At 35.2% G+C, this 24,081-nt stretch overlaps 1 protein-coding gene across 1 annotated transcript; it reads right to left on the minus strand.

The window, feature by feature from the left end:
- Positions 1-1,407: 1,407 nt before the first annotated feature.
- LOC103956326 (MADS-box transcription factor 23-like) lies at positions 1,408-20,598 on the minus strand. The gene is made up of 8 exons (XM_048568674.1): positions 20,213-20,598; positions 7,643-7,721; positions 3,421-3,478; positions 2,676-2,779; positions 2,521-2,562; positions 2,340-2,423; positions 1,962-2,140; positions 1,408-1,779 (listed from the first exon to the last, which is right to left on the minus strand). Exons 1-8 carry the CDS (start codon positions 20,392-20,394, stop codon positions 1,764-1,766), a joined length of 744 nt encoding a protein of 247 aa, XP_048424631.1. The 5' UTR covers positions 20,395-20,598; the 3' UTR covers positions 1,408-1,763.
- Positions 20,599-24,081: the final 3,483 nt, after the last annotated feature.

The following is a 24,081-nucleotide window of genomic DNA, read 5'->3' on the forward strand; positions in this document are numbered from 1 at the left end:
TATGTGCATAGTTTTCTATTAATAAATCCAAGTAAATGTGTTTGCTACATGTGCTGCACATTGTGCTGACTAACACAATAATCCATGCCAACTTGTGTTTTTCTGTACTATCTGTGTGATAGTGATATAGAATGTGAACATGGTGCACACTCTCATTGTGGTATCTCAGATCTCTTATAATCTGCAGTGGAATTTTATGTAGTTTTGGGTGCTCTACTTCTGAGTAGTGTTGTGATTTACGACTCAAAATTAGGATTATGTAAAAATTAGGTTTGTGTTACCTATTTCGTTTTGGTGTTCTTTTTGGGTTAGGATTTGATTTCTTGGATGGATTCGTTGCTTGGTGGAGAGATTTTGTTAATTATCTATTTGATTAGGATTTGAATTTACTTCCAATTAGGAGAGACTACTCCGTTTGTTCTAGTTCTCTACTTGTTTGGTTTAGGGTTCGTAATTTGTGGGATTTGGCTTGTGAGAATTACAGTCTTTTGTAATCTCCCTTTGTTTAGTGAAATTTCTCGCCGTGCTTCGTCCGTGGACGGAAGCTTTACGCCGAACCACGTAAATCTCTTATGTTTTTATTTGAGATTGTTTGTTTTTAACTTTCGCCTCCGACGTTGATATTTAGTACTTTTGTTAGCATTCGCTTCCACATGCGCATAAAATTACAATAGGTAGTCTAGCGTCTGATATTCTGGTGCTCTGTCACTACACTTTCAAATGCACTTCCTGTTAGTGACAAGGGAATTTACGAATGGAACTCAAGAAATCTTTCCTTTTCCCCTTCAGAATTATAACAAACTTCATATCAGTCATCGTGTTCTGCTAATCTCATTAACTCAACTACAAATTGATAAAATTGTCAGAAATTATAGTTAGAAAACTTTGTTGGTTTATTAATGTTTCCTAGGTATACAAATATTTTCATCCTGTTTATAGGTACATGCCTTTTCGTCTCATCTGTTCTGTGTGTTACTCTGTTAGTCTGCGTACGTTGTTGACTCATAGTTTCAGCAGGTTGTTTATCTATAGTTATCAGTACTTTTGTTCTTAGAGGTACATGATTTATCTGAAATATTCAAATAAATAATTGGATTGTTAAGTACCAATTGTCTATAGTTTCAGCAGGTTGTTTATCTATAGTTATCAGTACTTTTGTTCTTAGAGGTACATGATTTACCTGAAGTATTCAAATAAATAATTGGATTGTTAAGTAACAATTGTTCATGCAAAATACATGTGAATCCTCAGATGCCTTGTTATCTTCTTAAATGTATCTTCCAGATATTGTTCTGTGTCACCATGTTTCTTATCTAACTATTTTTCCATCAGATGCCTCATTGAACTGTTCACAAACCAACTAAATGTTGCTGCTAGAATTAATAAAAACATAATGGTCAGTTTGATAGTCATCTTGTTCGGGATGCTTTTTTTATTCATTAAAATAAAATATAGGTATAACAATTGACATTTGTTCTGCGGTTGGTCACAACACATTTTTAATACAGATAAAAGTTGGTCCTGACACACTACTGTTTCCCATTATTGCATGAATTACACCTAACTGGTTGTCTAATACTTTTACAGAGATCCTAAATTTTGTTTTACAGTACATTTGCAGAGCCTTTCATACCAAAGCCGTTGGTCCTTCGGTGGAATCCATTTAGTGAAAGTATGACATTTCACTCTTAGAAGATTGGGTTTCACAGTGGTGCAAGTTTCTGCATTATGACATAGCCATCCACAGCCGTGAAGCAACTTTGCTAATGCAGTTGTAATCTGTTGCAGAATTTGAAAGATATGTTAATAGCATAATCAAAACAGTCTTGTTCTTTCTTTTTGGGGGTTAGTCCACTTGTATCAATATGGTATGCTATAATACACGCCCCGGGGGGGGGGGGGGGAGTGGGGGCGGGGTGTGTTTGGTTGTAGATAACATGTTAACAGTCTTTAGGAGATACCCTAATTTGATTGCTTTTGCTGGGACTTCATCTTTCTTAAGCCCAGGCCCAGGCTGAGTTTGAATATGTGGCTGGCTTAGCTGCAGATGGATGGGTGCGTGCAAATCATGTGCATTACTGATGCTATATGGAGGCTGGAAAGTTTTGTTTCCTCGATTCACATCCCTTGCTTCGTAAATCTGAGAGTAAAATATTCTGCATGTGTTAGTGTTTGCTAGAGAAGACATCTTCACGTTCGCTGATGAGTGTACTTAACATAATGGCTTTATTTTTTAGCCTCATTTGGTTCCTCTCATTTTCCATTTGCCCCTCTCCACCCTTGTGATGAATTATAATATGTGTTAAATAGAAAAGTAGAGCTTAATGTGTAGACAGTACCTTCTTTTGCAGTCCCTCATTCTCTTTACCTATGAGGTCTAGCTTGTTATACAGTTCTATATTCTCTTGATGTATCAAATTTCCCTGAAAATAAAGTAAAAAAACAACATTAACAAGTATCAGTTAACCCCCAATAAAATGAGTCAACATTAATCAACTAGGGGAAATTTAGCCAGTTTACCTTCTGGTTCAGTTCTTTTATTTCATCATCAAATATCTGGTTCTGCAGAATAGAAAAAAAAAAAAAAATACAAATGAGTGCCATGCATGTGCTATATAAAGAAGGGAACATGATATTTTAACTGAGACTATAATCAGGGCTAAGGCTTTTGATACCTTTTTTGTCCGGACACCTTTCAAACTTATCTCCAGCTGTCTTTCCAAATTTTGTAGATCTTTGGCTTTCAAATCAGAAAGTTCTTGCCCCATTAACTGCCTGCATAATTTACGAAAGGTGTGGGGGTAATATTCTCTAATCGTTCTCACAAACTAATTTATATTTACGAAATATTACTTTGTGGTGTACGAGATACCATGTTTTTCCCATTAAATCATTATCTCACATTTCATGGGAAGATCTTTAGTGTTTTAGCAATATTTAAGTAACAGTATCAGATATTGGGAAGCGATATTTAAAAGTTGCATTTCAGTCGGTTTAAAAGCTTGATCTCTGACAAAGTCGCTTAAGGAGGAAGCATAGGGAAGGGAACACCCAGATCATTTAGGCTTAGGACAACGTGTTGTTAGGCTTCATTGGGGACCTCAGTTTTTATGACATTTCATGTTTCCTTTAGTGAAGATTTCTTGAGATTGCATCTGTGTTTTCCATGTTACGGCTGAGCAGCTGGATGCTAATTATTTATTAATTGATTTTTTTTTTTTTTCCCTTTTTCTGTTAGCTTTAATGGACTTCATGTCCACTGCAACTGTATTTCATTAATTGGTGCTAGTTATTGTTCTGTACCATAATTAGTGATATCGTTTTGGATAAGCAACATGAAATATGAATTTTATGTTTTGGTACTTGAATCAAATTGCTAGGCTATGTTGAAGATTCAATGTAAATTAATGATTGTACCTGTGCATTCTTCCAAGTGCCGTAATTGTTGCCTCAAGCTTGCTGCCTCCCTTTGCCAAAACTATTAAGTACAAATAAATACAGTAACTGTTGTCATGCATGAAATAATAACTCAGTAGATGAGCATTTACAGAGCGCTAAAAAACAAAATGTTAGCCAATGTAAAATCACACGTGAATCTGAAGCGTGCATTTTATCCGTAATATTATTGGGAAATATATCTCCTTGCATGTTTACATACACATGCGCTTGATCACATGCTTTCAAACGCACACACAAAAACAAAACCATGCATATGGACAGATTGGATTAGTTCTCAAAGTTCTCTAGCTTATGGCCATGCAGGTGTATCTCATATAGGCAGATATAAATTGTTTTTGGGGCCATGCATGTATATCTCATATTTTTCGGTATGGGCTCTTACTTTTATCATTGGTAAATATTATTATTCCTTGTTTGATCCCAAACGTATCTTATGTCTGCTCTAAAGGTTGCCTTTTCACTTATTTACTCAGCTACTCGGTGACTACTAATGATACAAAGTTGTTGAGAAAAGGCATCTTCATAATTCTACTGATGGAACAGCAAGAACATTTACCGATAACTTTCCCTTTATTGAAATTGAAGGATGTTACCTGCCATGCATAGTATCCTCCACACTAGAGAGTAAATGACGACAACATTCACTCTTTATTAAGATGTTCAGAAGTGCTGCAATGTTGTTTGGTAAACTGTAGTAGCTCCCATGTTTTACTGAAACCCTAGGATACAACTATATCACCTTTTTCTCTTCATCGTTATTCCTGGATTTCGCAAGATAAGGAAATTGCTTGCCCACACCATTTAAGTGCAGCTCAAAGATTTTCATCATGCACTTGTTTCTTCAATTTTTCTTCCCATCACTCAAGGAATTCTCGTGGGAGGTCTTGATTTACATTTCCAGAAACAATATGTTACCAATAACTATGGAAATTGAAATATTCCCTTCCCGCCTACTGCAATCTTACGCTGAAGTTTTTTCATTACGTGGGGCAGGTCGAATTTCTCATTGGATCAATATATTAACTTCATTGTTCTTTTTTCAGAAATCTGACGCCCAAAACCCTTGATTGTTGAAATTTCATCCTGGATAGTATTACTGGGCTGTCTATCTTTTCGTTAATATAAAGCCCTCTAATTGGATACGAGTTGGAATAGTCTGGAACTGCTGGTTCAAGACAAATGAACTATTATTCAATGGAATTTTTCTGAAGCTTGGATCCTTCAACTCTTGGTGTTATCAAAGCTTCAGCATCAACATACTTTCTTGGTGTTATCAAAGCTTCAGCATCAACATACTTTCTCTTGGTCTTTTATTCTTTTCTTCTGCAAATGCAAACAAATATGCAGTACCTAGAAGGCATTGCCTCATTGCAAATGGAATGTTGTACATTAGATAAGTTTAGCTTGTCCTGTCGTTGCATCTATGTTTTCCTTTTATCACAATCCCTCTAAGACAGGCTTCATTGTTAACTCTGCTTGTTCATGTTTGTATTCATTCCACCACGATTTCAGGTTGGTGTGGCGTTGCAAGGCTGTTAAATGGTTCCTTTGAGTACCGTGTCTATTTTAGATATAGCTACATTCTTTCAAGAGTGGTTGAGATATGGGTAGTTCTCTTCTCATAAGAAAAGAAAAATATAATCTAGGCTTCACTCAGGTACTTTCTTAAGTAGCATCCCTAAAAGGAAATTGCTACCCTTGCCTAAGTAACGTTGGATTTTTTGTTCGTATATATAGAAGAAAACACAGGTCTCGAAATAAACTATAGGGGCATTAAGCTAATGAGTCATACAACGAAGCTCTAGGAGAGAGTAATTATGCATAGATTGAGGCAAGAGACACAGGTCTCAGACAACCAATTCGGGTTCATGTCAGGGCGCTCAACCATGGAGACAATCTATCTCTTACAAAGATTGATGGACAGATATAGAGATATGAAAAAGAATTTACACATGGTCTTTATAGATTTGAAAAAAACGTATGATAGGGTCCTAAGGGACATTCTTTGGAAGATTTTAGCGAACAAAGGAGTATGAATAGCATATATCCAAGCTATAAATGATATGTATGATGAAGCAAAGACTGCCGTAAGAACTCATGAAGGATAAACCAAAAACTTCCTCATAACGGTAGGGTTACATCAAGGCTCATCTGTAAGTCCTTGCCTTTTTGCATTGGTAAAAGATGAGTTAACTGGACATATTCAAGATGATATTCCTTGGTGTATGTTTTTCGCAAACGATATAGTGTGGATAGATGAAACTTAGGAAGGGGTAAATGCGAAGCTTAACCTTTGGAGAGAAGTGTTGGAATCTAAAGGTCTTCGTCTAAGTCGGTCAAAGACAAAATATATGGAGTGCAAATGGAGGCCCAAATGAGTTAAGGGTGAGAATTGGAGACCAAGAAGTACCAAAGAGCGACCGCTTTCGCTACCTAGGATCTATCTTGCAAAAGAATGGAGAATTAGATGGAGACCTCAACCATAGAATACAAGCTGGATGGATGAAGTGGAAGAGTGCATCTGGCGTGTTGTGTGACCATCGTATACCACTGAAGCTCAAGGAAAAATTTTATAGGACGGTAATAAGGCCAGCGATGTTGCACGGCATAGAATGTTGAGCGGTGAAGCATCAACACGTACATAAAATAGGTGTAGCAGAGATGAGGATGCTTCATTGGATGTGTGGGCACACAAGAAAGAATAAGATTAGGAATGAGGATATCCGAGGTAAAGTAGGAGTAGCCGAAATTGAAGGAAATATAAGAGAAAATCGATTACGGTAGTTTGGACATGTGCAATGAATGCCTACTGATGCTCTTGGTAGAAGATGGGACTATGGGACAAAGGTCCAGGGTTGAAGGGGTAGAGGAAGACTTTGGAAGAGACTCTAAGAAAAGACTTAGAGTACTTGGATTTAACGAAAGACATAACATAGAACCAAGCGCAATGGTGTTCTAGGATTCATATAGCTAACCCTACTTAGTGGGAAAAGGTTGTTGTTGTTGTTGTTGTTGTTGTTGTTGTATATATGAAGAAAACACTTTGTAGAGAAAACCTTAAATTATTTTTACTACCAGATTTTTGCTTCTGATGGAAACTTCGAATTGTGATATCAACTTGTAAACTTGTGTTTCTATTTGCTAGAACTTCAGTAAAATTTTAACAAGTTGTTTGAACTTATGTCGGATAGATGAGATAGAAGCTTTCCCAAAGCAGTCTATTGATCGTGAAAATTATAGTGAAACTCATCTCCCTTCTCTTGTCGCGTTGCAGTAATAGTATTTTACATTGAACCTTCAACCAGGAAGAATAACTAGTTCCATGACATATCTTATAACTTCATTAAACACCTTGTTTCACGAGTCTGTGGAAGGGAAAGTCAGTAACATAAATCCACATCTCTTCCACGTTTCTTTCCTATCTGGACATCACATTTGATTATTATCAACGTCGCAAGAGCATGCATCTGCCTTTCCTGAATGATCTTGTATTTCCATGCCTCATATTGTTTTTCCTACCGTTTTTCCAATCTACCTGAGTTTTTCACTTTTCGATACACACTTTTGTTCAGGCTTTCAATCTCATGTATTTTAGACCTTCAGAAAATGGTGCAGTTGTTTAATGGTTTGTTAATGTATATAGCTTATTTTCCCTAAAATCCTTTATGCGTCTCTTCATAAGTTAAGTGCCAAGAATGCGTTGAAGAGGATAGAGCTCTATGATTGTCTCAGAAGGTTTCTAATGAAAACTGACAGTAACATTTGAGTCGTAATTTCTTTGTATGGATACATGTTTGTCCATAATGCTATTTCGAACTCTCTAGACTAATCCTATCGTGTACTTTTCCATACAGTTAAACTTGTGACTAACAATGACTACTTTCTCGCCATTTCTATGTTTGCTTTTCTATAATCTCTCCAAAATGATGTAATCCAACATTGCTGAGGACGGATTATGTTTGCTAATGTTTATTACTATACATAGGCAAGACCATAAGCTACGTAATTATTCAAGTGGTATGCATGCATAGTAACTTATATGAAAGCAATTCTGGGTTGCAAGTAGGCATTGTTGAAGAAGCTTATTGCCTAGTGTTTGACAGTATGAGATATATATAATGCCTTTATACAGTATAATTGCAGGTATTCAGCAGAAAGAAAATTGGAGCTGTCAAGTGGTTACCTTGACTTCTGAAGTAGGATTCAGTAGTTGACGATGCTCCTCTCTTAGTTTGCTGAACCGATCGATAACTGATTTCACACTATTAAGAAATTCATAGCGTTATGGTCATTAGATGCAACATTCATGCAACTTGTGAATATTTCATAGTAAATTCATAGCATTATGGTCATTAGTTTATCGAGCATATAGGGGAAATACTTGTAATCCTTGTTAACATTTGTTTTGAATGGGTTTGGGGAAATCTGTAAACCTGCTTTTTCTACGCAGACAATATTGTAGGAGGGGTGAATGCGATAAGTCCCTTTGAGTATTAAACAATCTGGCAATGCTTTTTCATGTTTTTACATATTTATGTCATTCGGTCATTTTAGTTGCTCAAATGATTATATCAGTTGGCCCTGATTCACATTCACCTTCATAACTAACTAGTAGCTACTGGTTTAGTGACTTTTCTTCCCAACAATAGAAAGGCCCCATGTTAGAATCCTCCTAACTTGATTAAAGAGAAAAACAAGAGGAAAATAAGTCATCTTTTATTCAAGGGCGGACCCGTTAGGGGGAAGGGGGTAAAATGACCCCCAAACAACAATGAATTTTTATGAATGATTTGGGGTGCAACCCTTTTGAACGTGCCCTCTAATTGTTTGATAAAATGCTCCAAAAAAGGAGTTTCCCTTATTATTAGTTATTTTTTATAAATATTATCTGGCCAAAATGTCATTTTCAGCTAGGTTACTTTATAAAATATAAAATAAAAATAGACAAATAGCAACTTAAAAAGGAAAAAAAAAAAAAAAAGGAAAAAAAATGCAAACCCGCATGCTGCAGCAAATTCAGCTCAATTCAATTTCAAATCCAATTCTCAAATCTCAATCCCTAACACCCAAAACTCCTACCACCCCGCATTGACTTTGATTCTAAAGGTTGCTACGACTTCAATGGAGAGACTTTTCCACTAAATATTATGAAAATTCTATTGCATAACTAAATAGAAGATCAATGGCTGATTGAGATCATGGTGATTTATATTGAAGGCAATGTTTACTCTTCCGTTGAGAATGAAGTTATAATGTAGCATTTTCAAAATGTGAGAACGTGTCTAGACAATTATAACTTGTATTGTCATTTGTTCTATAAATTATAAATGATGGAACTATGGTTTAATTTTGAAGGTTAGTATATGTCTAAGAAATGTTTGTGAACTTTTACGTGAACCTCGGGATACTTTTGCGTAAATCTGCCACTGCCTATATCAAATCTGAGTTGATAGCCAAATGTTTATATATCCAGTAACTAAGGCATTGATCTACTAGCATATTACTGAAGTGAGAATCTGGTTCGTAAGTTTGTAGCCTTAAAAATAGTTAAATCGAAACTCGTCTCCTCTAATTTTGTACCCTTAAAACCCTAACCCTAACAGTACCAAGAAATCTCGTACAGACACTTATTTCTACTTAACTATCATCCTTCGGTAACTCTTCAGAGCCTCAGCCTCTAGCTTATGGCCAGGTGAATGGTTATGAGTAATCGAACTATGTGTGAAAGTGCAACAAGGAAGCAAAGAGAAAGAGCAGATGTGTAATGCTTTATGTGCGCAGCTACGCTCCATTATCTTGGGTCGGCTAGAATGAATAGTGTCATTGGCTTTTTCATCAGCCCTTTAAACCCCTAAGAAAATAGGAGTGTGTTTAAAAACATCAAAAAGTGGTAGCCATAGTGACACTACATTCTCTCCTATAATGTTAGACATGTCAAATTGTTGGAAACATCGACACGAAGAGATCTTCTGAAAACTTCAGTAATCATTGCAAGAGTGTACTCAAACCCCTCCTCAATACTAAATCCGCCTAACCCCCTTCAAATAGACTTGTATATGTACACGAAAGTGTTGGAGGCACACACACACACAGCCTAACCCCCTTTAAATAGACTTGTATACGTACACGAAAGTGTTGGAGGCCTGCACACACACACACACATATCTAGAACTTTGGTGACTGGCTGGCGAAGAGCGAGTACTCTATTAAGTTGATACCCTTTTGTTCTAACAACCAATACAACTACAACACGAAATGTAACTAAAGCAAACAAGTATGAAGAGTTACATTTCGGCTTTATCGGCGAAATGGTTGGGGATGAGGCAAAATCCCTACAAGCTGATGTGCGGCTATCATATTGTTAACAAATCAAAGATACAAAAGAACTTATTGCAAACTCGAATTCTTATTCCATTGTTTAAAAGAAAGAATAACGCTATATATTTGCCAAGACTTGATTTTCTCACTTAGCAAAGAACAATAGTTATCCTAGTACATAAAAGGTAAAGAAACATAAAACCACAACCAAGTATGCATCGTCCACTTTAGTCAATGTGGCTACATCCACATCATAGTTCTCATCTAACATCAGGTAGAAAATCCTAAGACGTAAAATACTAAATATAATCCTAGTATAACCAAATTGCAAAGCTTTTCCAACACCTCCTGTGAAACTCATGAAGGTACACAAGATCATGAGTTTACTAACAAAACTTTGCTATTGGTGCGAATGTCAGTGCAATTCCAATGTCAATATGATACCAATGCAAATGCCAACTGATGAAAGAAAAGAAAGAAAGGAAAAGAAAAAAAAAAACCCAAAACTGGAGAAAAGAAAAATAGAAAAAAAACCAAGAAAACTTGAAGCCCAACCAAATTGTAATTCTTACTAGGTTCACTAAAATTAAGAAAGAAGAAACTTAAGTGTAACTTCCGTTCTAATGCTTCCATAATTCCAACATCAGGAATTGAGTACACTCTGAATCAATGTCTAGAGTTGGCAAACTTAGATATCTGAACCACTTATTTTGACGCAGCATGAAGTACGAGGGAAAGAAATGTAAACCCTCGAAGATCAAGTTTTCTAGAATCCACTAGAGTTTGAGAGCAGAACTGAACGGTTACATTGAAACATCCAAAGGCTTTCAATAAACTAATTACAACTCCTAAAACAGCTCAAAGGACTCTAGTAATTAACATTCAAAGTGGTCTCAAACATTTTCCACAAGGTGGTCCAGAAATGGCTCAAGAACTTGGTGTCTCAATCGGAAGTGATGAACTTAAGTACTCCATGAAATCAAACCTCCCTGAAAACAGTTTGGCTATGTTAGATTCATCAGCAGTCTCTTGTAAGCAACAAAATGAGCCATCTTGAAGAACTTGTCAACCACACCAAAAGCCGAACCGACTCATCTTTTTGTGTTCGGGGTAGCCAAAATCCATAGCAAGGACCGGCCAAATGTTCTTCTGAATAGGCGATGCCATGTAAAGGCTAATGCTTTGGACTTGCCCTTTAGAAACCTGACAAGTATAACATTTCCGCACAATTACTCCAACATCCCGCTTCAAATGCGACAAAAAATATCTTTCCTCTAGACTTGCTATTGTTTTATCACGGTCGAGATGACCGCTTAATCCACCTTTATGCAATAAGTTTCTCTCGTGAGGAAGAGACGGGAATACATAACTAATTGCCTTTGAACAGAAAACCTTCATTGATAAAGTAATCTGTCATAGGCTCATGACTAATGCACTTCCTCCAAATTTCCTGAGAACCATCATTAGTTTCACACAAATCCATCAAGCACTTGAACACAACTTCTTAAAAAAGGGTGATCAGCAAAGACACTCGTCTAGTCAAGACATCGACAACATGGTTTTGAACTCCAAATTTGTTCTTGATAACAAACGGGAATTTCTGCAACAAAGTTACCCATCTAATATGCATTTTATTAACATGTCTCTAATTGTTAATAAACTTTCGTGAATAGGACAAACTCCTTTTTAGGGAAGAACAACACCCACTCCTACTTCACTTGCATCACATTTGACCTCGAATACCTTCTCAATATTCAAAAAGGCCAACACCGGAGAGGTATAAAAGCTTCTCTTTGATTGGGGCAAAGCTTTGTTCCTATTCCTCTCCCTAATTGAACTTGTCTCTTTCTATAAAGGTGCAGTGATGGTGCTGAAATGTTGAATAAATCTCCGATAAAAAGTAACTAGGTCATGAAAACTTCTTACATCAAAGACAAACTCCGGAGTTGGCTAATTTAGATGGCCATGGTCTTATCATCATCCACTTGAATTCCATTCTTACCAACCATAAATCTCAGAAATAGCAATTTATATTGTACAAAATATGCATTTCATAATATTCATGTAAAAATTATTTTATTTCAACACGCTTAAAATTTGCCTCAAATGGATTAGATATTCTTCTTTGATCTTGCTATAGATCAAGACATTATCAAACCATAACAAATAGACCATTAAGGGGACTACGAACTTGATTCATAAGCCTCATGAAGGTACTCGACGCTCGGACAGTCCAAACGAAATTACTAGCCACTCGAACAACCCATTCTTGATAGGTTAGTTCACTTGGCTTGTACCACAAAGAAATAATACATTGAGCTGGATAGAAGGGACAAGGAGTTGTAGGCTGAGAATGACACTCTCAGAAATGCAAGGAAAGAGTAGGATGAAAAAAGTACTCTACTTGAAATAAAAAATCACTGATCATGTTTTGCTGAGTGACGAGCTATCTACTCAGGTAGAATCACTTGAGGAAAGTTGCATCTCTATTTGTGAAAGCAAAGAGAAACTGTTGGGAGATTTGCAAAAGGCAGAAAAATAAAATTGTTTAAACTCACTATTGGTGCTGAAAAAGTTGACAAAATGCTGAAGTTGGGTAAACCATGTTGTCATAAAAGTGAACTTGATTTTGCTGGTGAGTGCTCAACTGATGCATTAGCAGGAAAAAGGTTTATGAAGAGTTCCAGTCTATCTCACTTGGAACCACTTCTTCAACTGAAAGAAAGTTTGTTCCTACTTGCCGTCAATGTGAAGAACTAGGCCATGTCAGACCTATTTGCAGAAAAATACCGTTGGCGATATGCCCTGAAACTCAATCTTTAGAAAATAAAATATTCCAGAATAATGCCCTGAAACTCAATCTTTGGAAAAGATCTTCCAGAATAATGCCAAAATGATTAGTCAAAACTAATACACTAAACGGGAAAGATCACTGGGTTAAAGTAAGCTAATTCTTTCTTTCCGATCCTGATGAAGGGATTGTTGGCAGAAAGCAGAGAAAATAAACAAATTCCTCCAAAAGTGCAACTATTAGAGGAGTTTCAGGAACTCATTCTAAAGAGTTGCCTAGCAATTTTCCTGTCATGAGAAACATTCAACATCAAATTGTTTTGGTACCTAGAGCTAGTCTATCAAATCTTCCTCATTATCGGGTAGCACATTGAAGACTTACTGAGAAAAGCCTTTACCAGAGAAAACATAAGCCCTTGTGCAGTACCTGTCCTTTTTGTTCCAAAGAAAAGAAAAAAGGGCGGCGTATGTGTGCAAACAGCTGATTTATCAACCAAATCACCATCAAAGACAGATTTTCTATACCATGGTTGGATATGCTAGATGTCCTAGAAGGTTTGAAATTGTTTTCGACAAGAGGTCTACCTAACAGTATATGGTAGGCATGCACAACAATTACATTACATACTACTTCATCTCGAGTGAAAAGTGGGACACGACAAGTTTCTGTGACACGAACCGAAGGTCCTTCCTTACCCATTTAAGGGAATATGGGTGACAACTTTTTTAGCCACAAAATTCTCACAACTACTATTGTCTACAATCACCTCGCAAACTTTACTGTTAATGGATGAAAGAGAGCAAAAAATGAAGTACCTTTGCCTGACATTTTTTGGTGCCAAGAGAACTCTTTGCAACACCAAAGTGAGGCATCTTATTCCTTCTTCAATTGCAAATCCAGCCTCTACATAGTCATCATCACCACAAACTTTTTCCTCGTACTCTTCTCCATTGCTCCTGTCAGTCTCTAGCAAATTAGGTTGTTTCTGTTCGAGACAAATGTTGGACAGATGCACATTTTTGTTGCACCGATAACAAATGTCTATTTTAGGTTTGACATACGGATTTTCCCTCTGAGTTTGGTTTTTGTTCCGCCCCCTGTTAAAAGTTCTGTTAACTCATTCATTAGGTGTTCTAGAAGGAAAATTTGAAGGTTTCGATCCTCCAGAATGTTGTGGCACAAATTTTCCCTTCTCTGCAGCTGAGGCAATAAGGATTTTAGAGTGCTTTGCCACGTTTTTTCCAAAAGGAGGTTTGACGCCTCTCATTCTTCATCATTTCTGCTTTCAAAGCCATGCGAATGGCCTCTTGCAAACTCCACATTTTGCAGCCCATTATTTTCCTGAATGTAGGGTTTTAACCCATTCGCATACCTCAAACCTTTTGATTTTCTGTCTCCTTCAAATGGTTATGCTCGAAAAGTCGCATGAAATCATCTGTATAATCTATCACAGTTCTGTTCCCTTGTAAGCAGCTAATGTACATGCGATACAGAAGTTGTTCATGTTCCGTAGGTAAGAATCGATCCATCAAAAGGTAGTTCATCTTCCTATATGTTCGAACCTAATTCATCCCTTGCCTCTGTTAAGTGTTTTGTAATTGATCCCACTAAACAGCGGTAGTTGCTTTGAGACGGAAGGCAACCATCTTTGTCTCGAGAACCTCTATGATGTGGAAGAATCTCTCTACTTCCACCAACCAATTTAGGAAATCTTTGATCTTCAAATTTCCCGTAAGTTGGAATGTCGGCCATAATCCGAAAATCATCAAAATTGTTGCGATTTTGATGATTTAGATTATTAACCAAGGCTGGTCTACAGTTCTTCTTCAGACTCTGATTCACTATCTTAAACGCGAGGCCTCAGAACTCCCTAATTATTGCCTCCGGTAGCTCTTCTATTATTTGGCTCGAGGGCTTAGAGTAACACCTCGCTAAGTTCTCCAATTTGCGTAGTCAAATCTGCAATCTGTTTTTTTATGAGCATCTAGGTTTGCTCAAGTGATAGGTGCAGGTTCACGTTCGCAAACACCCATCAATTCATAGAAAAATCTACGATGCCTAGACAAGAGAAACCCTCTTTGGTACCAATTAATGCAACATGAAGCAAGAGGGAAACAAACGTAAACCCTCGAAGAACAAATTTTCTGGAATCTACCAGAGTTTGAGAGGAAAACCAAAAGGTTGTTTGTTTAATTGATAATTGAATGATTACAACTCCTAAAACAACTCAAGGGACTCTAGTAATTAAAATGACATTAATCGGACGACAATTCAAAAGTCAGATTTTTTTTTGAAGGAAACTAAAACTGCGTGAAACGACCTTGGATAGCCAAAATCTATCATATGTCACAGAAAAGCGGTGTGTTTAAGATATCATGGGCCAAAATGGAGCTTGGACGCAAAATTTGCAAATTCTCACTGCGTTATTTTGCCTTCCGACAGTCCAATCCTCTTCAATCCATTTGGCCATTGGTTTCTACATCACACTTAAAATCCCCTAGCCTCCTTTGCCCATCCCATTGACCTGCCTCATACAAAACAAGGTGCAGATCTCTCTCTCCCTCCCTTGAACAACTAGATTTCTAGTTTAGCCAGCTCCGGACTTAGAGATCTGGATAAGATCTATATCCACCATCTGCTTCATCTTTTCCAATTCTATATCCTCAACATTATTAGTTTTTTCTTTGTCCAATTGATACTTGCAAATTAACGAAGATAGCACTTTGTTGCACCCTCAAATCAAAATGTTCCATCATTTCAAAAAATTTTGACATGACCAATGATACGTTTGGTACGTGGATTTGTTATTCGTGGCTTATTTGGCTTTGGCCACGGCTGAATGTTTCAAGCACGTACGTGAGTATCCAAGGCAAAGGAAGGGAGCTGGGTTGTGATTGACGACTTGTAGTTTCTGTATTATTCACTCTTTTGATGATCCTTTAACCACTTCAGATGGAAAAAGATTTAAATGGTTTTAAGGCTTGCAATAATTTCCAGAAGCTGCAATACTAGCTCGTGCTAATGAATTATTTATTATTTTTCATAGCTTGAAAAAATAATAAAAAAATCCAGTATTTATAAATGGCAATGTTAGAATGTTCATACTAACAAAAAAAATAATAGCTTGTAGTGCTGGGAATTTTCTAAGCATATTATTGATATAGCCTACTGGCCGACTCTCAAAATTTTGTTTAGCACTTATATAGAAAAGAACTTATTGCACACTCTAATTCTTATTCCATTGTTTAAGAGAAAGAATAACACTATATACAGAACAAAATGGCTACATTCCAAGACTTAATTTTCTCACTTAGCAAAGAACAATACTTGTCCTAGTAGATAAAAGGTAAACTAACATAAAACTGCAACCAGGTATGCATCATCCATTCTAGTAAATGTGGCTACACCAGTGTATGCATCATAGCCCTTATGTTAACATAAGGTAGAAAATCCTACAACGTAAAATACTAAAAAATATCCCTAGTATAAAAGAAACCAAATTGTAAAGCTTTTCTAACACCTCCCGTCAAACTCATAAAGGTACACTAGATCATGAGTTTACTATTTACTAAGAAGAAAGCTATTGTTATTGCTAGTTTTGATGTTGATGTTGATGCGAATGCCAATGCAAATTGCAATATCAATACCAATGCAAATGCTAGCCGATGAAAGAAAAAAAATGAAAACAACCTATAACTAGAGAAAAGAGAAACAGCAAAAAACCAAGAAAAGTCGAAGACCAACCAAATTGCAATTCGCATTTCATTCACTAAACTAAGAAGGAAGAAAGCTGAGTGACTTCCTTTGATCTTCTGATGTTTCCCTTGATTCCAGCATCTGCTTCATCTCTCGCAATTCTGGATCCTCCGTTTCTTTCTAACATTATCATTTTTTTCTGTCTCAATTGAGGCTCTACTTGCAAATTAACCAATACCATTTTGTTGCACCCTCAAATCAAAATGTTCTATCATTTCAAAATGTTCTGACTGATGAATATTAATACGTTTGGCACATTGATTTGGTGTCCGTGGCTTATTTGGCTTTGACCATGGCTGGATGGTTCAAACACTTATTAGGTGAGTGTCCAAGACAAAGGAAGGGAGCTGGGTTGTGATCAAGGACTTGTAGTTCCTGTGTTTTTCATTTCTTTTGATGATCCTTAAACCACTTAAGGTGGAAAATAATTTAAATGGTGGAGATGAAAATCTACATTAATATTCATGAGACTTTATTCCTCTTAAATGAATCAACAGTTTTCACAAAATATCAACTAGCTCGGGCAAATTAAATATTATTATTTTTTATATCTTGAAAAATAATAATAAAAAATCCAGTATTTATAACTAGTAATGTTGGAGATGTTCATCCTAAACCGAATAGCTATAATAGATTATGACTCATTTTTAGGCTAACTTAGAAATTTATAGCTTGTAGTGTTGGAGATTCTCTAAGCATATTATTGATATAGCCTACTGGCCAACTCTCAAAATTTTGTTTAGCGCTTATATAATTGCATGATCCGATATAGGTAAAACTTAAAAATAACCCAATGCAACAACAATATCATGTTTCAACTACATCTTAATTTGTTCTGGAACTACAATAATATCATGTTTCAACTACAACTTAATTGCTAAAGGTTCTCCTGACAAGTGATTAACACGGCTACAACAACCAAATATCGTTGAACATGGTTATGCTATTGCACTGTGTTTTTCGCCGATATAAACGTAGTTATGATTTAATAGCACTAATTACCATATATGCTCCATGACCATTGTCATCCCTATCCAACTATCTCTTCTGTTTTTATTTTCTTGAACTCAAAAAATGATAATTAAACTTCTCTAATTTATAACTTAATATATGTGTGTGTGTGTGTGTATCTATATATGGGAGCGGATTTGTGACACCACAAAAAAGTAAAAAATAAAAGACCATTAGACGATCTATACTTTTTTAATGGTTGTGATGTAATCTATTTAGTCCATGCCTTTGGGATCTTTTGATATAGGCGCCTCAATTTTGAATTTTCTAGATCAAACATCCATGCCTTTTAATGATTTGATTAAACTTTTTTTTGTCATAATTTTGGTGCTATATGCACTTTATATTGTAACAAATTTCCTATAATCTAGCCTTTTGATTACACTCTCCTCCGTTAGAGATAATTGTAAAAAAAAAAAAAAAAAAGTTGGTTAGATTCAATTTATTTTCACAATAATGCTACAATTTAACAATAATTATCTACGATTGAAGATATTTTCTTTTCAAAATAGTTGAAAATATTTTTAAATCCCCCAAAATCAAACGTACCAAAATGAGTTTTTCTTTTAGTACATTAAGAGAAAATAGGATTGAGAATAGTATAAACATATCAATACACAATATGTACAAAATAAAACGTACCAAAATAAAAATAATGTACCAATATTAACAATATGTATCAAATCAAACATATCAATTAATGATTTTTGTAAATTCAAACATACCTGCAGATAATATATACGTAATATATTGTACCTAATAATAATTCATCAACTATAATTAAAAAAACAGTAAAAACAAAATATAATTTCACAAAAAAATTGAAAAAATTACACGGAGCTTTTATGTTGATCACCAACTATTTGAAAAAGAAAAAACCATTTGGGCAAAAAAAATATTAAACATTTCCATAAAAAAAACATATTTGGAAGAAGAGAAAATATAGTTTAACTACTAAAATCTCCACCAAATAAGGAAAACTGCATCCTGCAGATAAAAGGATAAATTCAAAATTTATTTTAATTTTAAAAAATAGAGGTGACTATTGGTCAAAGCATTTTAATCAAATTTTAAAAAGGCATAGATGTTTAATCTAAATGATATAGAAAAAATGTAGAGGATTCTAATTTTTTTATTTGTTCAAATAATTATGAATTGGAAATGCATGCAGTTCTAAAATCTTTTTAATTAAGATTTTTATATAATGTTTCCTATCTCATTAATTGTTTTTCGTTAATTTTCTCCTTTTTCCTCTGACTCATTCATCTCCGTTCTCCCTCTTATCGTTCATCCTATGTACAGATATTTCCCCCTCTCTTTCTTAACCATCATCCTAGCTTCCATGGCCATGCTATCTTGTTTTCAAAGCTTTTCGTTTTGTTTTTAAATTTCTTCTCCATCTTGATGATCATATCTTTAATTCTGCACCAGCCAAACTTGTGCTAAACACAAACAGATTAGTGCGTCCAGGAATCATTCATTTATTGAATAATTAGATTTCCTAACATACGTCCTGAACTAAAATGTGAATTCAAATATTATGATATCCAGTTTTCGGTTCATTACTTAACGTGCAGAAAATAGACATTGTGAACGAAGTATTCATTTTTTTATAATTTAAATTATTCAATTATACACTCGTCTTGATGCTTGCTACTGAAGTTGGGTTGATGCCCTAGCGCAATGGGATTATGTGATTATAAGGATAGAGAAAAAAGTTGTAAAGGAAAAAAGTAGAGAAGATAAAATATGCTGGGAGAAGGACAAATGGAGAAAAAGATAGAGCAAAAAATATGCAGAGAATGGAAAGATAGGAAACAGAAGAAAGAGATTAGGGAAGAATAATTTCTTCTTCTTTTTTTGAAGTTAAAGAAAACCCAATCCATAATTATTTAAATAAAAGAAATTTATGGAATAATGAAATTACAACTCAACCATTAAAAGTGTACAAATCTAACCGTCTCAAAATTTTTGTCTTTTTTATGGTGCCGCAGAACCGCCCAGCCCTATATATATAATTATGCACATGAGTAAGAACTTGTAGCTTCATTGGTAGAGAATTCTAACATCTACAACTCTGCCTTCCCCAACATGCATCCCCCTTCGTACCAAGAAAACTGTCTTTCCTAAAGCTCAAGTCTACACACTGTTTAGGCCCTAAAGAAATGTGATATTCATAGATGACTTATTTTTCATAAGAATTGACAAACTAGCTACAAACTTCTCATTTAAAACTTAGATGAAGGGCAACACGGAGGTGATTACAGTTGAAGGAGGTACGATCAATTAACTTCATCTAAGAACTTTGTATTTTTAAGAACTGTGTCTTCATGTGGATAAACAAAGCCAATAAGGAGACAACATATCTCATGCAACACAATGCTAAGACGTCTAAGTAAGGAGAAGCATGCATCTACTTCTTTACAAATTCTCATCGTCCAAGCCTTAAAAACCCCTCTTCGTTGAAGATTACTAAATAACTAAATCCAATGAACTTTTGTATCATGCATTAGCTCCCTCCTGTCTCAATTTATTATTATACGTAAATAATTAGCTCTTGCCTATAGAGATGATAATTGAATCCTATATATATATATATATATATATATATGTACACTGTGAGAAGCGTTCAAACGTTTTATTTGTAACTTTTTTTTCATTTGGAAGTTTTTAAAAGCAATTTCTTATCAGGGATAATATGACTTTCTGAATGTGTTAAGTAATTCCACATGCTATATATAGGTTCATAAAAAAATCAGTATTTTATGCAATAATAACATCTTCGGATATGCAAAAATCTTCACATGACAACAATATTTCTCTCCAAAGAAAATTCAAAGGACGCAATAGAGAGAGAGAGAGAGAGAGATATCTAACCTAGTGTTGGCATAATCGTAAAGCCTGCCGGTGCTAGAGAAGACAATCAATCCAACCTCAGCATCACAAAGGATTGATAGCTCCTTAGCCTTCTTAAGCAACCCACTTTTTCTCTTCGAGAAGGTCACTTGCCTGCTTGTTGAATTGTCAATCCTTCTAATCACAATCTTTCCTCTCCCCATACCTTCTTCTCTTTAAGATTGGTAGATACAAAGAGAAATTAGTTACTCATGTTCAAGAAAATTGTCCAATTTGCCTAAATTGGTAATCAAAACCTAAAGTAAATAAGACCAAACGTATGCCAGAAATAACCATAATATAAAGTAAAAGGAGATCTCAATAAGAACCAAGAAAATCTAAAAAAAAAAAAAAAAAAACGAGGTCATATTTATCTCAAAAGAGAAGTCTTTTTCCCTTTGGATTTCTTCCTCAAAAAAGCAAGGTGCATAATAAACAGTAGAGAGCTTACTTGAAAGAAACTAGTAATGGAGAAAACAGTAGCAGCTCCTCTCTTTCCTTAATTTCCTCAGATGTATGTGCCTATATATATAATTATAAATGTTTCACATGGAAAGCCGGGGGGTCTTTTTTGTACAAGTAGAAACATATGGCATGGACTGTGGACGGAAACCGCCTTGTGGTTTAATGGCGGGACTGGGAGATCCACTCGATAGAGTATACAGGGACAACTGTACTCGCTTTTTGAGGCCAACATTTTGTCTGGTGAATCAAACAAAGTTCTGTTGACCAGTGCAAGAGAATCGGAATGGGCACGTGTAAGAAGAAGATAGTGAGTGTTGGCGCGTATACGTGAAGAGCGTGGGGTACTGGGAATCCTCGGACACTCACATAGGCCCTGGGAGACGTATGGATGATGAGAGAGGCAGACGTATAGATGATTGACACGTTTCGTTTGGAATCCAAAGGGCGCTCTCTTCCATTCTCGGAACCGAGGTTTGGCTTTCTCAATCCTCATTGGTCTATGCCCAAGCTGTTTTTGAACCCTGTCTCGTAAAAAAGTTAAGGGACTTATGTTTATTTATAGTATTTTAAGTAAGTAAATTAAAAGAAAATTAAGATACACAAATAAGTATGTGTGAAAATTGTTTTGCTGAAATTAATATGTAATTCTACTATTGTGATTGGATTTCTTATCTTTTCATTGTTAATGACATGTACACTTAGATCTTGTATGTTTCGGTTGGTCAATTGTTGATGTAATTATGTATGTGAATTCTATATAAATGAATGATTGACAACCCTATAGAGTGTGAAAAAATATTTAACTTAGAGATGCAAGAAAGAGTTTATTTTTTGTTCTTTATGTTTACTATATATGTACGAAATTAAAGAACGTTTGCATACTTAATTAGGTTATATGTATATGTAAGGGTTTCTTATGTTTAACTTTTTTTTCTTCTTTGAATAATAGTTCAAGCAAAGGCTGGCGTTGGTATCAACTAATTTTAAACATGAAATCATTTTTAACTATATGCATATATAAGTAATTTAGTTTATTTGATTATAACTAGATGATTATTGTTGCCGATATTGATGTGTTAGATTATATATATGATTGCTTGAATTGATTTGTCTAGCTTACCATTGATTCATACTAAATTATGTTTTGAATCGAATTTATTATGTTATTTATTTAGAATTTTGTAAATATGAAGATATAGGCTTTTCTAGATTATTTTAATTATTATTAAAGAAAAAAATATAAAGCTGGGATCTGAAGAGATAAGTTTAGAATATAACAACACTATATGTATACGCATATGTGTGAGTTTGGATGTTTATCACCGTTGATTAGTTCGTTTCTCATTAAATAATTTCACATATATTAGTGGTTGGCAGCTACCCGCATTAATAGAGGGTGAACAACCACTAACTTATGTAAGATTCAAGCTTGAATCCACTTCTTATTTAATGCCATACTCACCAACATTTGAACATAAAGGTTAAATCGCACATAAGTAAATAATAATACAAGAATATGAGGAGGGGGAAGATAGAACCTAACTAAGAATCTTATCGTCAGTGTTCTCAACTTTGTCTATACTCTTCAAATACTCTGGCAAAACTATTTGTTCAATGTGAAATTGATATATGTGCAGTGAAGACTTTTTGCAATACTTTCCCGTTCAGACAACCTTTTATTTAATTAAGTATGTTTGAAGAATGATTTGTTTTATAAACCTAGGATTTGACTTCTAAAATAACGCGCCCATCTTTTAATGTATTGTTACAATCTTAGGATTTAATTTATTATTTCTTCTGGCTTCTGTGACCACTTTCATCAAACTACTTTTCGAGACGTGTATTGTTCTTACAGAAAAATTTATATAAATATATAAGTTAAAAAAAAAACCCTCTTGAATGGATAACAAACCTTTTCATCGATGATATATGTACAACTCTATGATATATATATTCCTCTTACTCAATCTTAATTTTCCATAGCACTAGAACTCGACTCTTATTACTAAGGATCGAAAGGAGGAGGAGTGCACATTTGCTTTTGCGGCTTTTAATGCCAGGATTTGCGTGTGATTCCGTACAATATGTCAAATTCCATGGAGCCACTCGCCTCAGGTGAAGCATGCGCAAACAAAATTGATGAAAGCTTCTCTCAGAGGGCAGGTAATTGTGATATTGCTAGGTATCTTTCGATTTAGTTAGAAGTTCATCTAGAGATGTCTCCTTGTATATGAATACACACCCACGCACGCACGCACGCACGCACGCACGCAATCTGGTTAATGCTATGGATAAATATTCACAAACAAATAGACGCCGACATAATCATTAAATTGAAAACTTCATTATAATCCTTGGTAAAGATAACTTTTAGACTAAAACCATAAGTAAGATCAAAATATAATTTTAGTCCCTTGATACATTAATAACGTCATTTATTAATTATATTAGCATTTTTTAATTATTTCTCTTTTTCTTCCTAATTTTAATGTATTAATTTTATTTCATTATAATTTTCATTTTCATTTTATTTATCGTAATATATTTTGTTGTAAACATTTAGATAAACTAATTTTTGTTATACAATATATTTCAATGTACTTTGTCTTATTCATTTAGGTACATTAAATTCATTATAATATATTTTGATACATACATTTAGGTGCACACATTTCAGTATATACAACATTTAGGGACATTAATGTAATATAATACATTTTGGTACTAACATTTCAGTGCATACATTTTGGTACACACATTTAGGTACATTAATTTAATATAATATATTTTGGTGCATAGATTTCAGTACATACATTTCGGTACTAACATTTAAATACATTAGTTCAATATTATGGATGCAAATTTCTTACTTCTTGTTCTTGGATGAAAATGCACCTGCAAAAACAATTAACATCTTAGGTCAAGGCCAAGAGACTCACGTGCCCACGATGAATAGGGGGCTTTGGCCGAAGAATCACCGATACCAAAGTTAGAATTTTGAAGGAAAAATGTTTAGAGAATTTTGCAAGAAGCTTGGAATTCAACTTAGGTTTTTGGAGAAAATGAAGTGGTATTTATAGGTGTCACATCCCGGCCCGGGGCGGATCACTTCCCGGGCCCGCTCCACCACCGTAGCACGATATTGTCCGCTTTGGGCCCCGACTACGCCCTCACGGTTTTGTTTTTGGGAACTCACACGAGAACTTCCCGATGGGTCACCCATCCTGGGAATGCTCTCGCGCGCTACTCGCTTAACTTCGGAGTTCCCATGGAACCCGAAGCCAGTGAGCTCCCAAAAGACCTCGTGCTAGGTAGAGATGGGATATACATATAAGGATCACCCCCTAGGCGATGTGGGATGTCACAATCCACCCCCCTTAGGGGCC

This window comes from the organism of the source record quoted next, unplaced genomic scaffold (genome assembly GCF_019419815.1).
Source record: "Pyrus x bretschneideri cultivar Hongxiangsu unplaced genomic scaffold, Pyrus_bretschneideri_v1 Contig49, whole genome shotgun sequence".
NCBI classification, from domain to species: domain Eukaryota; kingdom Viridiplantae; phylum Streptophyta; class Magnoliopsida; order Rosales; family Rosaceae; genus Pyrus; species Pyrus x bretschneideri.